This window comes from Odontesthes bonariensis, chromosome 12, assembly GCF_027942865.1.
Source record: "Odontesthes bonariensis isolate fOdoBon6 chromosome 12, fOdoBon6.hap1, whole genome shotgun sequence".
Classification (NCBI taxonomy): domain Eukaryota; kingdom Metazoa; phylum Chordata; class Actinopteri; order Atheriniformes; family Atherinopsidae; genus Odontesthes; species Odontesthes bonariensis.
In genome coordinates, this window is record NC_134517.1 from 24,597,316 (window position 1) to 24,614,345 (window position 17,030).

Consider the following 17,030-nt stretch of genomic DNA (forward strand, 5'->3'; position numbering starts at 1 on the left):
CATCCATCCATTTTCTATACTTTCTATATTAATCCAATTCAGGGACCATAATGAGAAAAAAAAGGAAGCGTCTTCAATGAAAAGCATACAAAAGTATTGATTACTGTGCTCAAGTTTGCATATTTATAGATCATGTACGCATGACGTGGACGATTGGGTGGAATACGAAAGTTAATTACCCCCCCTTCCCTGTTTCAAAGCCGTGGTGACGTAGCTGCAGGTTGATGCCTTCTGTTGCAGAGACCTCCCTGTTTCCACAGACTGCGCGTTGGTTCCGCAGTTGTGCTGCCGTGAGTCGATACTACGCTGCTTGGCCACAGTCTGCCCCCTCCTCGCCCTCCCCACGCTCGCCTGACTGGTCACTGGGAGCATTTTTTTTCTCTCCATTTATTTTTCATCTCCATTCCCCCCCCCCCCCCCCCCTCCCCTCTCACATGAGCTTTTTGGGTTCAGTGTGAGCTGCCTGCACTACTGCTCTTGAGAACATGACGAGGATTTAGAGGAGGAAAACACTCCGCATCCTTCTATCTCCATCCCCTCTGCTGCTGTGGCGCTTCAGAGGATCATGCAACATCTTAAGCCATGGCGAGCTCTGCTCCTTCTAGCTGTGCTGTACCAACCAGCAGTCTCTGAAAAATACGGTAAGGTGATGATGATGATGATGATGATGGTGGTGGTAACATTGTGCTTATCAGAATTTACTCCCCTGTGATATTCCCACAGTTGCTTAGTGTAAGTAACAAACAACTTCAGTCGTACCATTCTACTGTAGGTTACTTTATCCCCTGCATGTTGTTACTGGTTAATTTATGCATCGGTACAGGGGAACTATGCTTATTGTTCACAAATTTACTCAGATCTGTAAGTAGATATAGAAAATGGCATTAAACAGAAGTGGAGAGGAGATGGAAGATCGGAGGAGTGACAGGGAAGAGAAAACTCAGTGCAGTGAGTCTTTTATTCTTGTCTTGAAGGGAGCAAAAGAACATTATAGGCTGATTTGATAACCCATATAACACCAATGACCCTGTTTTTGCTTTTGTTCATTCTTTTCAGAGGATAGGGAAAGCCAGTCACCAAATCTAGTTGCAAATTATGCTGCACTATACAATATGAAATGAAAAACTGCAAAATTACATTTGAAACCTAAAAATGAGAGAAATAAAAATGTTATTTTCTATATATTGATACCAAAAACTCATAGTAGTCCCAGTGTATAAGAAATACAGCCCGTGGTTTATATTAAATGTCTTCTTTATTGAGTGAAAAATAAATTAAGTTGTTTTTTTACAGAACAGCCTCATTTTCCGCTCTCTTCAACGGAGAGACTACTATGACGCTGACAGCAATCAATGTCATGTTTATATTATTAACAGCAGTGGTAGTTTCAGATTGAATATTTCTGATATTTCTAATATTACTGACTATCACTTTGGGTTAACTGATGGTTCTTTTTGTAGACTGATGAATTGAACTGGTACAATTTGTCAGGCTCTGAAGGATGCAACAAGTCCATTTTACATCCCCTTATTCTTTCATTTTTCTCCATACAATTTCAATCTACCTGTCTATATCGCATGTGAACATTTGTGAAATGTTTTAGTGATTCAGATCTAGACCAAAACATTGTTTTCTATCCTTCCCTTTACCCAGCAAAATATGACAAGTGAACCATACCATCAGCTTTACCCAACCCTGTATATTTGCCCTATGTTTATTTAAGGTATATTTCTATTTTTTTCTCCAAAGTGGAATTGCTCAAATTCATTAAACAGCATTGAAGCAGGTGGTTGCAGTTGAATTGTCAACATTAAAGGCAGCATGCAGAAGTAGCAAGGAACAGAAGCATACACGCACCAAATTCACACAAAATGCTTGTAAAATGCTCATTGTTTTTACAAATTGCAGTTAAAAGGTGTGCAGTCCTTATAATATTCAAGAAAAAGACAAACACAATGAACAATCAACTATGACAAGCCAAACTGCAAGATTTCAACACCTTGAAGAGAAATCAATAGCCACTTTTGCTCCTCTCTTCGGTTCACTTGTTAACACTTCATTGCTTCCATCATCGTCATGTCATACATGAACCCATCCAACTGTGTCTCTGATAAGTCATCCAGCCATATGTCCAACTGTCTATCCACACACACAAGTGTTATGATGTTGCTGCGTTGACATCTCGGCAGCCAGTTATTTCCTGAGGGGCAGATGTCCTGTTGCTATGACCAACGCTGTTGTTGCTGACCAACGTTAAAGGATTAAATAGAACCTTTGTGATACTTTACCATGCTCTGGTACTCATTTTTCTATTTTACATGCATAGCAAACGATAATACCCACCTATATAATGATCGAAAAATCATGTTATTTTTGCCAGCTGAACTGTCAAACCTGAGGAAACTGACTTATTCCATTTTGCACCTATAGAGCTGCAGCCTGGGATCGTAGCGTCTGAGTGTTGCTGAAGTAATGTAACATTTGTAAAAAATGTGCTGGTGTCTTGTCTTAGACAAGTTCTCATTGCCAAGAAAATAAATTGTTGATGTGTTCTTAGAAATCAGCTTTGTTTTTTCACTTGTTGCTTGTTAATGCACCACCACCAAATGTCACCTTCACATTGATCTGTGTTTGATGACCAGCACAGACCATTAACCCAGAGTGTTTTGTACTACACTGTGGCGATTTGTGGCACCCGTAAAACAAAGAAAAATCAAATGAAGGCAAGTTTTAAAAGACACTTTGAAAACACTACATTTCTGTGCTGTGTGTATACGCTGCTGCCTGTGGATATGAGTCACAGTGCGTCAAGTCACTTCGTCAGAAATTTTTTTTCTCACTTTTCTTTTTTCATTGCTGTGTTATTTCCTCTGAAAAGCACACAATTCAATCCAGGGACCAATCCGCTCAGCCAAACAGCTACTCATCAACTATATTTAGATTACATTTTGGATTTACCCACTCATCCTACCCAGATTCACACTGCATATTTGCTATTTAATCATTTATGTATTTGCTCCCTTTACATGCGCATATATAGAGAACCTCTGGATATGAAACACACCTAAGCTGTGGCATTAGAGAGGAGCTGTAGTATTGTGCTGCCTTCCTATCTACAACCAGCCACCTGCTCCTTCCCACACTCCAAGGTCTTACTCACCAAACTAAAATAAGAACTGGTTTAACTACTCAAAATTAAACACAAAGGAATTACCAAAAAACTAAAGACTGCTCTACATGATGCCCCACTGTTTATTCATAATAATCATCTCCCTCTTACATGTGTAAATCTGTGCTTTTGATGCTAAAGTTTGGAGTTGTTGAAGGAGAGTTAATGGCTAATCGGTTCGAGTGAGCATTCAAATGATCTTTGTGCCATTGCATAACTGTTCTATTCATATATTGGTGGGAAGGACTGTAGCATAAAAGAGATGCAGATTACTGTTACTGCTTGCATTTCGGTCACCAATTGTGCCGTACATTTTGAGACTAATTATAATGAGTAAACCAGTAAACCACTAAATGTGATTTAAATAAGCAGTTGCCATGGAAGTGACTGCGAAAGATTTTAATCTCCCAGCTCTCTCTTTGTCTTTCTACCACAGGTTGTCTGTTTGAGAGAAAACTGTGCACAAGAGATCAGTTCTGCTCGGATGGTGAGTACCACACACTCTCGCATGGAGTAACACACACAATCAAACAGTACTTCTTTTTTTTATTTTTTTTTTAACTGGGTCGTTTAATTTTTTATAGCAAATTACTTTTTCTAATCCTTCTGTATCTTTGGCAAATTAGATTTTTCACCCTGCGGCTGAACACACACGCAAAAACACCTTAATCGCCACAGCAAGCAAGCTGACACAAAGATTGTGTGAATAAAATGAACAAAAAAGTCAAGGATTTCTTTTCTCCCTCTGCCTCATGTGCGATCGTCTCTCCGTCACCTGCCCCTTTCCTTTTCCTCATCTTTATCGAAGCGCCTCCTCCACCCCACTGTCTCCATGGCAACACTGACATCACAGTGAGGTCGACACCCCCTCAGTTGTTGTGCTAATACAGTGATGAGTCACTGACGCGCTCTTACGTCCTTCTCTGTGGAAACTGCACTTACGCACACACACGATCATTGAGCAGAATACTAAACGCATCAGTGCATTTGCTGCCCAAGAGCACATAGAGACACATACCTGTGTGTATGAGGACAGAACCTATTTCCACAGATTGTGGTTGTTAGGAGCTCTTTCCTCTGCATTTATTCAAGAGTCTATTATGCAATATGGACTATAAACAATCTTTGCTTTTTTTAACAAAGACAAAAGCAAAATATACTGGCCAACAAAGACTAATTGACCTAATTTTCTTATTTTATTAGTCCACTAGGAGCATTACCACAACGTTCACAGATACATACTTCAAGGAGCGTACTCGACCACTGTGTTGTGCTTAGATGGTCGAGGTAGTGCCTGCATAAGACTGCATGGAGCAACAGTAAAAATCTTGAGAAAACAGTCAGCTATTTTGGGTCATAACTAATCGACACAGCACCAGCTTGTCTATTTATACTTTCCATTTGTGTTCAGAATTAAGACACCGACTTAATGATTTTACTTGTTGTATTGTATGTTTGATGTCATGGTAAAAACACATAACGACTGAAGTGTGTGACATATACAATACAAAGGCTACACGGTAAATATGTGGCAGCTTTTGGTTACAAGTCCCACATTATTATGTTTAGTACTTACATGAGAGGCATTAAACCTAACACAAGCAGTTTTTGAAGGTGGACCTTGATGTTATAATATGTCAGGCGTCTCTGTGTATTTTCTTTCTGGCATTCATTTACATAGGGAGTCAAGTACATTTACATTTGAGCTTGCCATAAAACATAGTCAGCATGAAATTTTAAACCGAACTGATCAATATAGATAAGAAAGATAAGGATTTCTGCTTTAGTGAAACACCAATGAGAGTCATTGGTTCCTAATGAGGATTCTCCAAGGATATTTTGCACCAACGAGTGCCCTTTTATCTGTAGTGTAAAATGTCTAACAGTGATTCCTGATTGTACACAACACTTAACAGCAGTTTTTTCTGCTAAAGAATGTCTAACAGATCTAAACCCAAAGCTAGATGTTGTCTAGCAACCAAAACAATGCTTACAATGACCTTTTAATATTAGGCGGCGAGTTCTTCATAATTTCTTGAATTGTTCTGATCTGGTAGGCAATGGCAAGCCACAGATAAAACTGATTTATATATGGGCTACAATAAATCCTGATACAAAGTATCAATCACATACGTTTTCATGCTAGATTTCAATATAGCTATTTAACAAGCGTGACATGACACATACACCTCTTCCGAAGTGGCTTATAACTGTTTGGATTCACGGAAGATGTTTTGCAATAAAAACACTGTAACCCACTGTGATCTGTTCAATATAACAATTCACTTCTCATCTCTCTGTGGTAGATTAGGTTGTGTGTGATTTAACTGGTGTAGTGACTGTGGTGACTCATCGTTGCACCAAATAAAAAATAGTCTCCCCTGCTTTATCTTCACTCTCACCAGATAGCAATCAACAGTGCTACTTTTCTCATGTATATATCTAGAATTTATATACTGAGGATTCAGTGTTTAAAAAAAAAAAAAACACCTTTCTTACCTGAATACTTTGTCAAGCTTAAGAAGGACACATCTGCGTTTCTAACTGAGGAATGACAGCGTGGGCTAAAGGTGACGTAGAGAGCACACCTGGTGCACTTCTTTAAGAATGGATTTATTTATGATTATAACAAAAGAAACGTTCACAGAAAATATTACAATAGTAAAAGTCATTATTATTTATGTTGCTATGAGTTTGATGGCAAGTTCACAGCTTTTTCAGAAAAAAAATCAAATATTTATAGTTAAAATATTTGCATAGCACGCATGCGAACTAACAGGTGCAGAACCTTGTAATAAGGACTGTGACTAGCAGTACAAGTGTGGGGGCTGTACTTCAGAATAATGATTCACTGTATGGTAGTGAAGGGTGGGAAATGATAAGAAGGCACTGTGCATCAGCGACAGCGTCACTGAACCATTTTTCCTCAAAAGTGTCTCAAATGTGTACAGTTGAAGGTGAAAATCCTCCCAAAACTGTATCATGCCTTCCTTTTTATAACAGATACTTTGACAAACAAGGTAAATAACAAGTGTTTAAAAAATGATTAATAACATCTCCCTTTTGTTCAACTGTTGCATTTAGCCATGACAATGCTTTTCTACCTGTGGTGTGTCGAAAAGCCATTCATGATAAAACTCACTCTAAACTGTGACAGAATTTAGACTAGTAGCCACTCAGGTGACAAGAGTTCAAATGTTTCCCTCCTTTGTGCGTATGCGCGTGTGTTTTCCAGATGGGTTGTTCGGTCAATGTCGAGGCTCCAGGCAGGACCAGGTCCAGTACCAGGTGTCCGTTCCTGTGCTGAAAAGAATGCAGGAAGTCCTCAAACAGCTCATGCTCCAAGGTAAGGCAGAGCATGGAAAACATCAATTTTGCATATTTACAAAGCTAAAACTGTTAAAGTGAGTACCACACAGCTTTTAGTTGGCTGTGATGATACATAAAGTCAGCATTGATGTTTGAATAAATAATTGAAGAAATCCATTCTTAGAATGAGCACTTCAACACAGTGCCAGTAAGACAGATATGAGAAACTCTCTGTTCGTCTCCCTCTATTCCTCACACACGCCACTTTGTCTGGCTCTTTGTGGCGTGCCTTAATTTCAGTATTTGTGTGTGTCTGTATATGTGTGTGCAGGACTGTCATGGCAGGATGACATCACCCAGTATATTTTATCAAAGGAGCTGAAGAGAGTTCCCCATACAACCCTTCCATCAAAGCCAGTCTCCTCATCGTCCTCTTTTCATTCGTCTCAGTAAGCATTTTTACTGTAGCTTTTATAAGTAATGTACATTTACACACACACGCACACACACACACACACACACACACATCTATCTTAATCCTGTCTTTGTTTTTGTTTTTGTTGCTAGGTCCAAACAACCCATCTCCCACCACCACAGCTCAAAGTCGGGGTCCACACCACCTGGTGGCAAATATGTGGACTATATGATTGTTGAGCCACCTCAGTCTCCGATGCGCATGCAGACTGCATCAATGGATCCATACACATACCACCAGGTAGACCAACCTGGTACAGATGTCCTTAGATCCAATACAACACCACAACTAAAATATGAAGTCATACAATAGTCGGACTTCAGACTAATAGATTATGAATAACAGTGTGCTGCTTCTGCCAATCACAGCACAGGTACCAAGATGAAGCTGAGAGATCTCTTATGGGTGCAGGAGGGGGTTATGCCCGCCCCTCTTCAAGATCCCAGGCCAACCAGAGAGGGAGAGAGCGTGATAGGCAGCTGCTGCAGGAAGCTCTGTCTCTCAACCTGCCCTCTGCGCAACCCTCATATCGCCACCGAGGGGCCGCCTCCATTGCACCTGCGGGTAAATAGAGAAAATCAGAGAAAAAATAAAATGGATGCTGGATGCATTCAAGGGACTTTCAGAACAGGTTGATGCACTTGAATGCTCAAGAAAACTAATTTTGTCATGCTGTACCATGTTTCTGAAACCAGCCGCTAGGCAGGTATGATGCAGATGTTGTTTTGTGATGAAGTCAAGTGAAGAAAAAACATTTGGAGCACGAGTGGGGAATTTTAAGCATTTAATGAACACCTGTGGGAGAGAGGAAAAAACCCATGTGATGTTAATGTTAAGTTTTGTAACTTTCTGAAACTTGTTACATCCACAAAAAGATTTGTTATGAAAACAGCATATAAGTTTCAATCAGTAGTCTTTCTTAGATGTCAGAGAAATTACAACAAGTCTATTGATTTAACTTCTATTTCATGAGCAGGTCTGCGTTATTATGACGACTTGGAGTTGGAGATACCGGTGGACTACGTGGAAGACTACACCCTACAGGAGAGACTTGCTACTGCAGGCAGGCAGCAACCCTTACAAAATAAGAAAGCTCCTCAGGACTTAAATCCCTTGTCTGGAAGCGATGGTAAGGAAATTGTATTCAAAAATGTGCAACTTAGAAATAAGTCCAGCATTTACACTTTGGATGAGCTTGCTCTGCCCTTCTTTGTTGAGATGGCTTGCTCCAGAGGATGTTAGAGGTTTACCTCAGGAGGTACAACATTGATCCGAGGGAGCTGAGTCAGGAGCAGCTCTACAAGCTGGCTCTCATACTGCAGCTACTGCAGGGCCAGGACAAAGCAGGTACAGCTTTCCTTTTTATGATGATCTGAATGTTTTAGGTAGAAAATAAAAGCTTACTCTTCTACGACTTGAGCAAATTGGAAAGACAGGTTTTTGCTAACACTGATTCTCTAAACATAGATCCAGTTGAGAAAGACCTTATCTCTCTCAAGGAGGTATGTTGGTTCCTCATGTTAGACATGATTACAAAATGTAATCCTACACCTTTTACACTAACAGGTCTCCTATCATTCTCCTTAGATGCAACTGTTAAAAAAAGAAAGTGTGTCCAAACCAGAGAAGCCCGTCGCTGTTCCTGGTCCCCCTGTTGACCCTCCTGCCCCCTCCTCTGCCTCAGTCCCAGACACACCTCCAGCCAAAAGTGCCAGCTTGCCCCCATCTGCCTCCCAACCTCCACAGGCCGCTCCTGCTGAAGATGGGCACCGCTTTAAGGAACCCCTTGTTGAGGGTACAGGAGCCAAAGAGGAATATGGGTATATCGTCACTAACCAGAGGTCAGCATCTTATTGGCCATACCATAAGTAAACAGTAGAAAACAGGATATTTATCATAAGTTATAATAAAAAAAATATATATTTCTTCTTTAGTCCTCTGAGTCTCTATGATGGAGTGAAACTGTTGGGGCAACTGGCTAATAAGATACACTTGACAACAAGCAGCTTCATCAACATCAGGTAATGCTCCAATAATGTGGATGTCTGTTTTCAGCGAGTTACTAGATTACTGTTTTCAAGGATTCAAAGTGTGTGTCCCTGTGTTTGTGTGTCACTAGCGTGGTCGGTCCTGTGTTGACTTTCCGCGTCCGCCAAAACGAGCACAACATGACTGCTGCAGAGGTGGCCGCTAAAGCCGGTGAGACCCATGCGCACACATAAACACCGATATAACATATCAGCACATGACATGAAGTGGAAAGTATACGTGGGCACTCCATTCTGTTGCTCTCACAATTTAGTCCATTTTCTCCAAAGTTGTTTTTTTTTTTCACTTCAACAGTTTCTGAGAAGAACTTCCTGGAGTCTGAGACTGGCCTGAAAATTGTACAGAGTGGTGTGGGAGAGGTACTTAACAAACACACAGGCACACTTCCACGGCTTTTCTATCAGTATCACACGGACCAGTTGTCAAGGCAACAGAGATCTAATCTTTTGTCTTAATCATTACCATTGCCACTTTAATCTCATCATTTTATTATCAGACATGCGAGCGTCAAATCCCAACAATTTTTTTTTAACTCTATAGATACCAACATATTTTTCCAGCTTTCATTATCTAAATCTACTTTAACTATGGCTGTCTTTTGTGATTACGATGACTCTTAGCTTAGGGACATTAAGTAGCCAGTCCCATGAAATTATTCAGATAAAAAGTTTAGTCCTTAGGAATCCCGGCATGAATCAAAGAGGAACAGGATTCTGATATTATGTTCGGATATTATGTGGTTTTAAATGTAAAGTCTATATTTGGTATTGTTCAGTGGAATATTTTTTGTATTTTAAGTCTAATAAGTAAGTCTCACCCACACAGTACCTTTGCACTACATCACAGACAAAACAGTGCATTTATCTCAGCTTTAAGGTTTTTTGGTTTTTTTTATCATTCATCACTATTCTTTATGCTGTAATGTTGTGAGTCACTCATTTTTGTGTGTGTTTGTGTGCACCCCTGTGGCCAAAACTAATAAGTAAACCAGGTTTTCACTTGTTGCCATGGCGTTTCAACTCCTCCATCCCCCACCTCCCCTTGCTGTGGCTCACAGATCCAAGGTGCTATGGCAACTGTCACATGTGTCATTAACCTTATTAGCCGCTGTTCACACAAACGGCCTCTGCGCGTCCCTCACTTTGTGTGTAATGGGTTATAACTGTTTAAACGGAATAACGGTAAAATTTACGCATTCTGATTGCTTTTGAAGATTTGTTTTGTAATAGTGATGTTTTGGCTTGTCAGTGATTTCTACTTCACTTACACAAATTGTAATCTTTGGTTTCTAATCTATCGAGTAAGTTGTGCTCTAAAGTCAGTTCATGGGTGTTAATAGCTGACTCTAACTGCTATTTCTCAAACTGGGCTATAGAATTCCTCCTAATTTGTTGTGTATCAGAGTGTGTCTTACGTAAAAGTTAGTAGTATCTTAACAAACAGTGCCTATTTCCTATTTGACAACTGTTGTCTCTTCTATGAGATAGATCTAAATCCAGTTCAGTAACAGAGTTGCTATCTGCCACTGACCTCCAAAAATTAATTTATCCTTTCAAGGCTGGGTCGTTTATTTCCTTTATTTGTGAATCTGCTGTTCTCCTTCTGACTGACAAACAGGAGTGAGAAGATTCCGTATGCATCTGTTTGAACACAAGATTCCCAAACTCTAATGGTGATTTCTGTTGATGTTGAGACTTTTTTTGAAAGATGGAAATGAAAATGAGGAACAGATGGAGCGATACTGTGGGGGCAGCACTGATGTTTAACATGTCACATGTGATGGCTGGTTGATCTTTACTCGGCCTCAGCTGTCTTTTTAATGGATTCATGGGATATAGCACCTTGACCTTTCAGACCTAGGTTTCTAAAACCCAACCTCAGCTGCTCATTAAGCACACACCGCTGTCATATGTGCTTGCGGAGAATCTAATCTGCCGTTAAACTGAAGCGAGTGACCTTTGAATTACAGTGAGGAGAGCACATCCTATAGAGCAGCTTAGCTTGGGTTTACCACTAATGTGCTTGGAGAGAAATATGATGGAGAGATGAGATTGCAGTCTCATCAGGTAATAATCAGTTTTATTCATACTCCTCGTCCTCTTCGTCACCACTACTTGTGGTTTTCTTTTCTCCCAGAGAACAGATGCACGCGGTCTCCCTCAGGTGGCCCGGGTTTCCCAAGGCTCCAGTGGGACAGTCATCACCCTTGTTTCCATGGCTGTTGTGGGAGGTGTGCTGGTATTGGCCATGGTCATAGCTTGTTTCAGGCACTATGCTCAGCAAGTGGCCAATGGCAAGCTTGGCCTGGGTCCAGAGGGAGGAACAGAAACACACTTTGACTACCAGGTAAGGCAAAAAATAGTGACTGCTGGCTTGTGAAGAGCTTTAAAGTGTTTTTAAGTATTTTTGAAATTTGGGATAACCATCTATAAGTTTAATGTGATGGGAGTATCTTTCATGTTGTATTTTGCCAATGTCTTGCTGTTACAATAGAATGGAAAATTATCGGAAGCCAAATGATAAATGAAGGTTATGAATGTCTGAGTTTACATGTCATAGCATCAATATTATTGTCCATATTGTCTATATTATATATCTTAATTTAGAGCAGGCACAACTATACACAAGTGATACAAATTGTGCCTTGAGTTAAGCACTTTATGCTCATATTAATGCAATTTCAACATAATTCAGGAGCTATGTCGGCAGCACATGGCCTCCAAAACCTCCATGTCCCGCCAGGACTGCATGGGTGGGGTGACCGCTGGCATGGCGGGCTCTGCCATAGGTACTGGTGCTGGTGGACGGAGGGGTACAGACACGTCCCGTGTCAGCAGCGTCTCCTCCCAGTTCAGTGACGGCCCGCAGCACAGTCCATCCTCCACACACAGCTCCACCCCATCCTGGAGTGAAGAACCAGCCCAGCCTAACATGGATATCTCTACTGGTCACATGATACTGGTGAGGCAGGACAAAGTCAATGAGTTGCTGTGGAAACAACCCCTGTTGAGCAAATAACGATTGCCCTTTTGCTGCCTTTCCTGCAGGCATACATGGAGGACCACCTGCGTAATAAGGACCGGCTGCAGAAGGAGTGGGAGGCTTTGTGTTCCTATCAGGCTGAACCCTGTTCAGTAGCTGTGGCTCAAGACCCGACCAACATGGACAAAAACAGACGCCCTGAGGCCCTCCCCTGTTAGTTCATCTATGTGCCACACTTTCTGATCATTTCTGTCACTTTTATGCTTTTACAGTCTTGATATTTAAAGTGAGGGTCAAAATGAAGCAGTGGAAGTAGCAAAGATGTTGAACATGTAGCACTTAATTTCCTTCTTTTTTTTTTCCAATTTAAATATTGTGTGATATTTATTCCCTTAACGGATTCATTTTATTGTAACTATTCTCTATTTTCCAGATGATCACTCTCGTGTGAAGCTGAAGACAGAAGTCAACCCAACTAAACAAGATTACATCAATGCCAGTTTGATAGTAAGAAAATCCACAATTCAATTCAGTTCAACTAGATTCAGTTTTGTTTATATACAACAAATGTCATCTCAAGGCACTCCAAAGATACAGTCAAAGAGTGACTCTTGTTTTTCTCTCTGATCTGCAGTTTGATCACGACCCTCGTCAACCAGCTTATATCGCTACACAGGGACCTCTGCCCCACACCGTTGCTGATTTCTGGCAGGTCAGTTCAGTTCAGTCTTGTTTTGTTTTAGTTTAGTTTTGGGGGGTTTCCAACTCTGATTAATTTCTTTTTTTTTTAGGCAAATTTCCAAAATAGATTTGGCATTGTGTTGTACGTAAATTGTGCAATGACTTGCAAATCATTTAAACTTTTTTTGATTGAAAATAGTCAAATTTAAAAAAAAAATCAACTGTTAAAAATCTGAAGTTTGTCCCAATGTCATTTTAATAAGGTAAGACTAAAAGCTTGGAATGGGGGCATGTGTACCATATTGCTGCATCGCCTCCTTTTAACACTTTGACCCATCATATGACACATCAATACTTTGACGATATTTGTATCCATCTTGTCCAATTTTCCTTTTTGCACTACCCCCATGAGTATCAGGGGGTTAACGTGAAAAAGTAGTTTTTTTTTTACTTTTAATTCAGTTCACCATGTGGGATTAATATATCACACCCCCTTCAAACATCACTGGTTGCATCGTTGCTTGTAGCTCTTCCAGAAAGCTTCCTCTCCCCTCTGGCCACATTTCAGGATAAGAAACACATTTGGTTGTGAACCATTTTCAAAACCCTGACAGAAAGAAGGAAGAGAGAAGCGAGGAGGAAGCACAAACTGGACAAAGCAGATGAGCCTCATGTCCACGTGTGTGCTTTCTGTCATCAACCTGCAGATGGTGTGGGAGAACGGCTGCACGGTGATCGTGATGATGACCGCTCTGCTGGAGGACGGAGAGAAGCAGTGTGAACGATACTGGCCTGATGAGGGCTCATCTCTCTACCACATCTACGAGGTTCATTTCCAGTTGTAACTCCAAACAAAATGATACAGGATACCAAAAGATAAAAGGACAGGAAAGGAGTCTTTTGTAGTATTTGTATTAAAATCCTTATCCATAATATATATTTTTAGTGTTATTCTATCTCCTTATTGTAGGTGGAGTTGTTTACCTCTAACATTTATATAGAAAATATTGATGAGTCAATAATCCTTCCATTTTGAGGAGACTGCCTAATTCTCTATGACAAGACATTTTCCAGCACCCTTTGCTTTATCTTTGTCTGCCACCCCTTCCGCTCTTCTTCCCCTGTTTCTATCAGGTCAACCTGGTGTCGGAGCATATCTGGTGTAAGGACTTCCTGGTGCGCAGCTTCTACCTAAAAAATGTCCAGACACAGGAGACAAGAACCTTGACACAGTTTCATCTGCTGAGCTGGCCGGGTGACGGCATCCCCACCTCCACTCGACCGCTGCTTGACTTCCGCAGGTAAAAAAGAAAAAAGAAACTACACACTCACACACATACATAAATATACTGTCCCTGCATGCCCCATGACTTTAACAGGTGCCATAAGACTCAGTCTTATTCTGGAGACAAACTCAAAAATTCGGTATGCAGTGTGTGAAAAATTGCGTTCAATTCCATCCGATTGCCTTCATCACATCCATCACTTCTCCTTGTTTCCTACCTTCCTGTTCATGAAACACTGTCTAATCAATTATGGCATCTTCAGTTAATGCATTCTCCATCCACCATCTTGGCTCCCTCTCCCTCTCTCCCAGTGTGCAGGTTGATAGGTTTGTATTTTAACATCTCCCAGTGTCATTTTTGTGGTTTGCAGCTAGTACTCTGGCTCCAGTTGCATAGTCACAAAAATGAGCATTGGCAGGTGTGATTGGCTGCTGCAAGAGGGACAGTGAAACTGTTGCTTCCTCTCCACCTGTTCTATCCTGTACCCACATGTCACTGTCTTCCACAACCACATAGCCTCTGCTCCTCTTGTCCTGTCAGTGTCCGTCACTGCTAGCCAAGTTGCTTTTATCTGTCCTTCAGCGCACATTTCTACAGGTCCATTCCGTACAGTTCCATCTGGTTTGCTCTTATTGTTGTAAATTCAAACACAATCCACCCATACCTGAAGCTGGTTAAGAAATCTCTAATCCTGCCTTATCCATTTAGTAATAACTGTTGTCCAGACATTTTGATGTTTTTTTTTAAATATAAGAATAAAAAGTTGACAGTAAAGTGTCTGTTTCTGTCCTTTGTTCTCTTATTTCTTTCTATCTGTCCTTTGTTTCTGCTTTTCAGGAAGGTGAATAAATGTTACCGAGGACGATCCTGCCCAATCATCGTTCACTGCAGGTAAGACAAAAATATATACTCATACTGTGTGTGCAATATGAATGCTTTGTTTGTAGAGTAGGCTGACGTAAAACACTTTGGAACATCACGTGACATAATGTCTTGACATAATGTGTATCTCTCCCACAGTGATGGCACTGGTAGGGCTGGCTCATACATCCTCATTGACATGGTGCTGAACCGCATGGCCAAAGGTGAGGCACTCACACGCACACATACACACACCACACAAATAGGCTTCATCAGTCGTTGATCATTTTGACACAAGACCCAGTAATGATCCAAGGTAAACATAATTATAAGAGAACATTAAATCAAAATCAAAATCAATGCATTTTCAGTGAATGTTGCGCAATGTCAAATGCATTACCTGTTGTGGACAGCAGATAGAGCTATGTTCACTCTGTTGGGAAAAAAACACAACATTTGCTTTATTGATTCTACACCTATTTACGGTATGAATGCTTGACCTAGTTTTACTTTCACATCATTCCGTTACAGTCCCATTTTATTTGTCAAACAGGGTGATTACTTTTTAAATATGATCAAACATACATGCCGTATGGCCTTAGGTCTTTCATTTTTAAGACTGGAGCATTATTATAATCAGTCCAAACCTTTCACAAATGACACACAAATACATTTGTCGTTTTTCATATATACAGATCTCAAAATTGTCTTGATAATGATTAAAAAGAAGCATCATAAAGTATTGCAAAATTGTGAATTTGGAAACCTAAGCCATTTCCCCTTGTAATGCTGATATTAATGCTGTTACTGTCTCTTGTTGCCATTAGGAGTGAAAGAAATCGATATTGCAGCCGCACTGGAGCACATCAGAGACCAGAGACCTGGCCTGGTTCGCACCAAGGTACCAACTGTCTGTGTGCACTTATGTTTGAGTGCGGTATTTCAGCATACTCTCCTGTTTTCTACAATCCGACATAACCCAAAAGTCTTCACCCGTCTCCTTTCTGTTCTCTCCGGCTCTTCCTGATCAGGACCACTTTGAATTCGCCCTCACAGCAGTCGCTGAGGAGGTGAACGCCATCTTGAAAGCTCTGCCACAGTGAGACACACCGACGCCGCATTCGGGCACAAAAAAAAAGAATACACTCTCCAAAGGACACGTTCATGTGATGTGTTCATGTATGTCCAATACCGTAAGTGTTGCTCAGCCACACTTGGAGCTGCTTTCCAACCTGCAGTTGTTTTCATTTCTTCTCTCTTTGGGATTTTACACCTTTTTGGAGTTTGTGAATGTTCTTGGCAGGATGCAAATAGGTACAGAGGATCGCATTTCTTCACAAATATGGCACAAATTTCATCTCCGTCTTTGCTTTCTGAATATTCTACCTTATTACCCAAGGATGCAGCCATCAGTTGTGAAATTAACTGAAACAAAACCTTCGTGCCTGTGTAAATCCAGATGAAATTTCCTCTCTATTCCTCACAGGAGAACAGAATATTTGTTGTGTGGTCACACAGTCAGATAGGGGAGAATACAGCTCTATCAGACTGTTGTGTCACACCATCAATTTTTAATGCCATCGGATTCAGTTTTTTTTCTTTTAGTTTTACTGGATACAATTACCTCAAATGATCAGTCAGCACCAACAGATCCGTTTGTTGTTGTGCTGGGAAATGTTAAAATTGGACCAATGTTAATAATATTGTTCACTTACCAAATATCTATAGCATCAATGAAACAAAAATAAGGTTTCTATTGATTTAACACTCTGGGTGTGGTGTTTTGTGTCCACCAGGATACTGTATATGACTGTCAGGTGTGTTGATTTCTGACAAGTTATTTTATTTGTGAGGCTCGTCTTTGCCTTGCAAATGTAAGTGTTTGGCTTCCAGCACCGCTTCTTACTGTACATTGATTATAGTACACACCATCTTATCTATATCTGCACAAAAAGTAGCTTTGTTTGCTTTCTTTTACTGTCTTAATGTACAAATTTGTGATTGATGTATATAATTCATCCTGATGATTGTGTTTATTTCATGTAGCATACAGATACAAAATATCTATAAAAATGTATTTTTGACTTGACCTGAATAAATATGTGATGTGATGCAGCAGAAAACAAAACAAAGCGCTCGGGTTGTGGATCCCCTTCATTTCCCATCTTATATCCAAAAGCTGCGTCTTCTGTACTTTTTCTTTTTCCAGAAAAAAAAA

At 40.4% G+C, this 17,030-nt stretch overlaps 1 protein-coding gene across 1 annotated transcript; it reads left to right on the forward strand.

Annotated features, from left to right (window-relative positions):
- Positions 1-426: 426 nt before the first annotated feature.
- Positions 427-16,944, forward strand: ptprna (protein tyrosine phosphatase receptor type Na). The gene is made up of 24 exons (XM_075479830.1): positions 427-641; positions 3,606-3,656; positions 6,405-6,515; positions 6,810-6,927; positions 7,046-7,193; positions 7,322-7,517; positions 7,930-8,082; positions 8,172-8,300; positions 8,421-8,455; positions 8,541-8,794; positions 8,888-8,974; positions 9,073-9,152; positions 9,297-9,361; positions 11,139-11,348; positions 11,697-11,963; positions 12,050-12,197; positions 12,418-12,491; positions 12,619-12,696; positions 13,373-13,492; positions 13,800-13,966; positions 14,789-14,842; positions 14,972-15,036; positions 15,640-15,713; positions 15,844-16,944. The coding sequence occupies exons 1-24, from the start codon at positions 566-568 to the stop codon at positions 15,913-15,915; spliced, it is 2,832 nt and encodes a 943-aa protein (XP_075335945.1). The 5' UTR covers positions 427-565; the 3' UTR covers positions 15,916-16,944.
- The last annotated feature ends 86 nt before the right edge of the window (positions 16,945-17,030 follow it).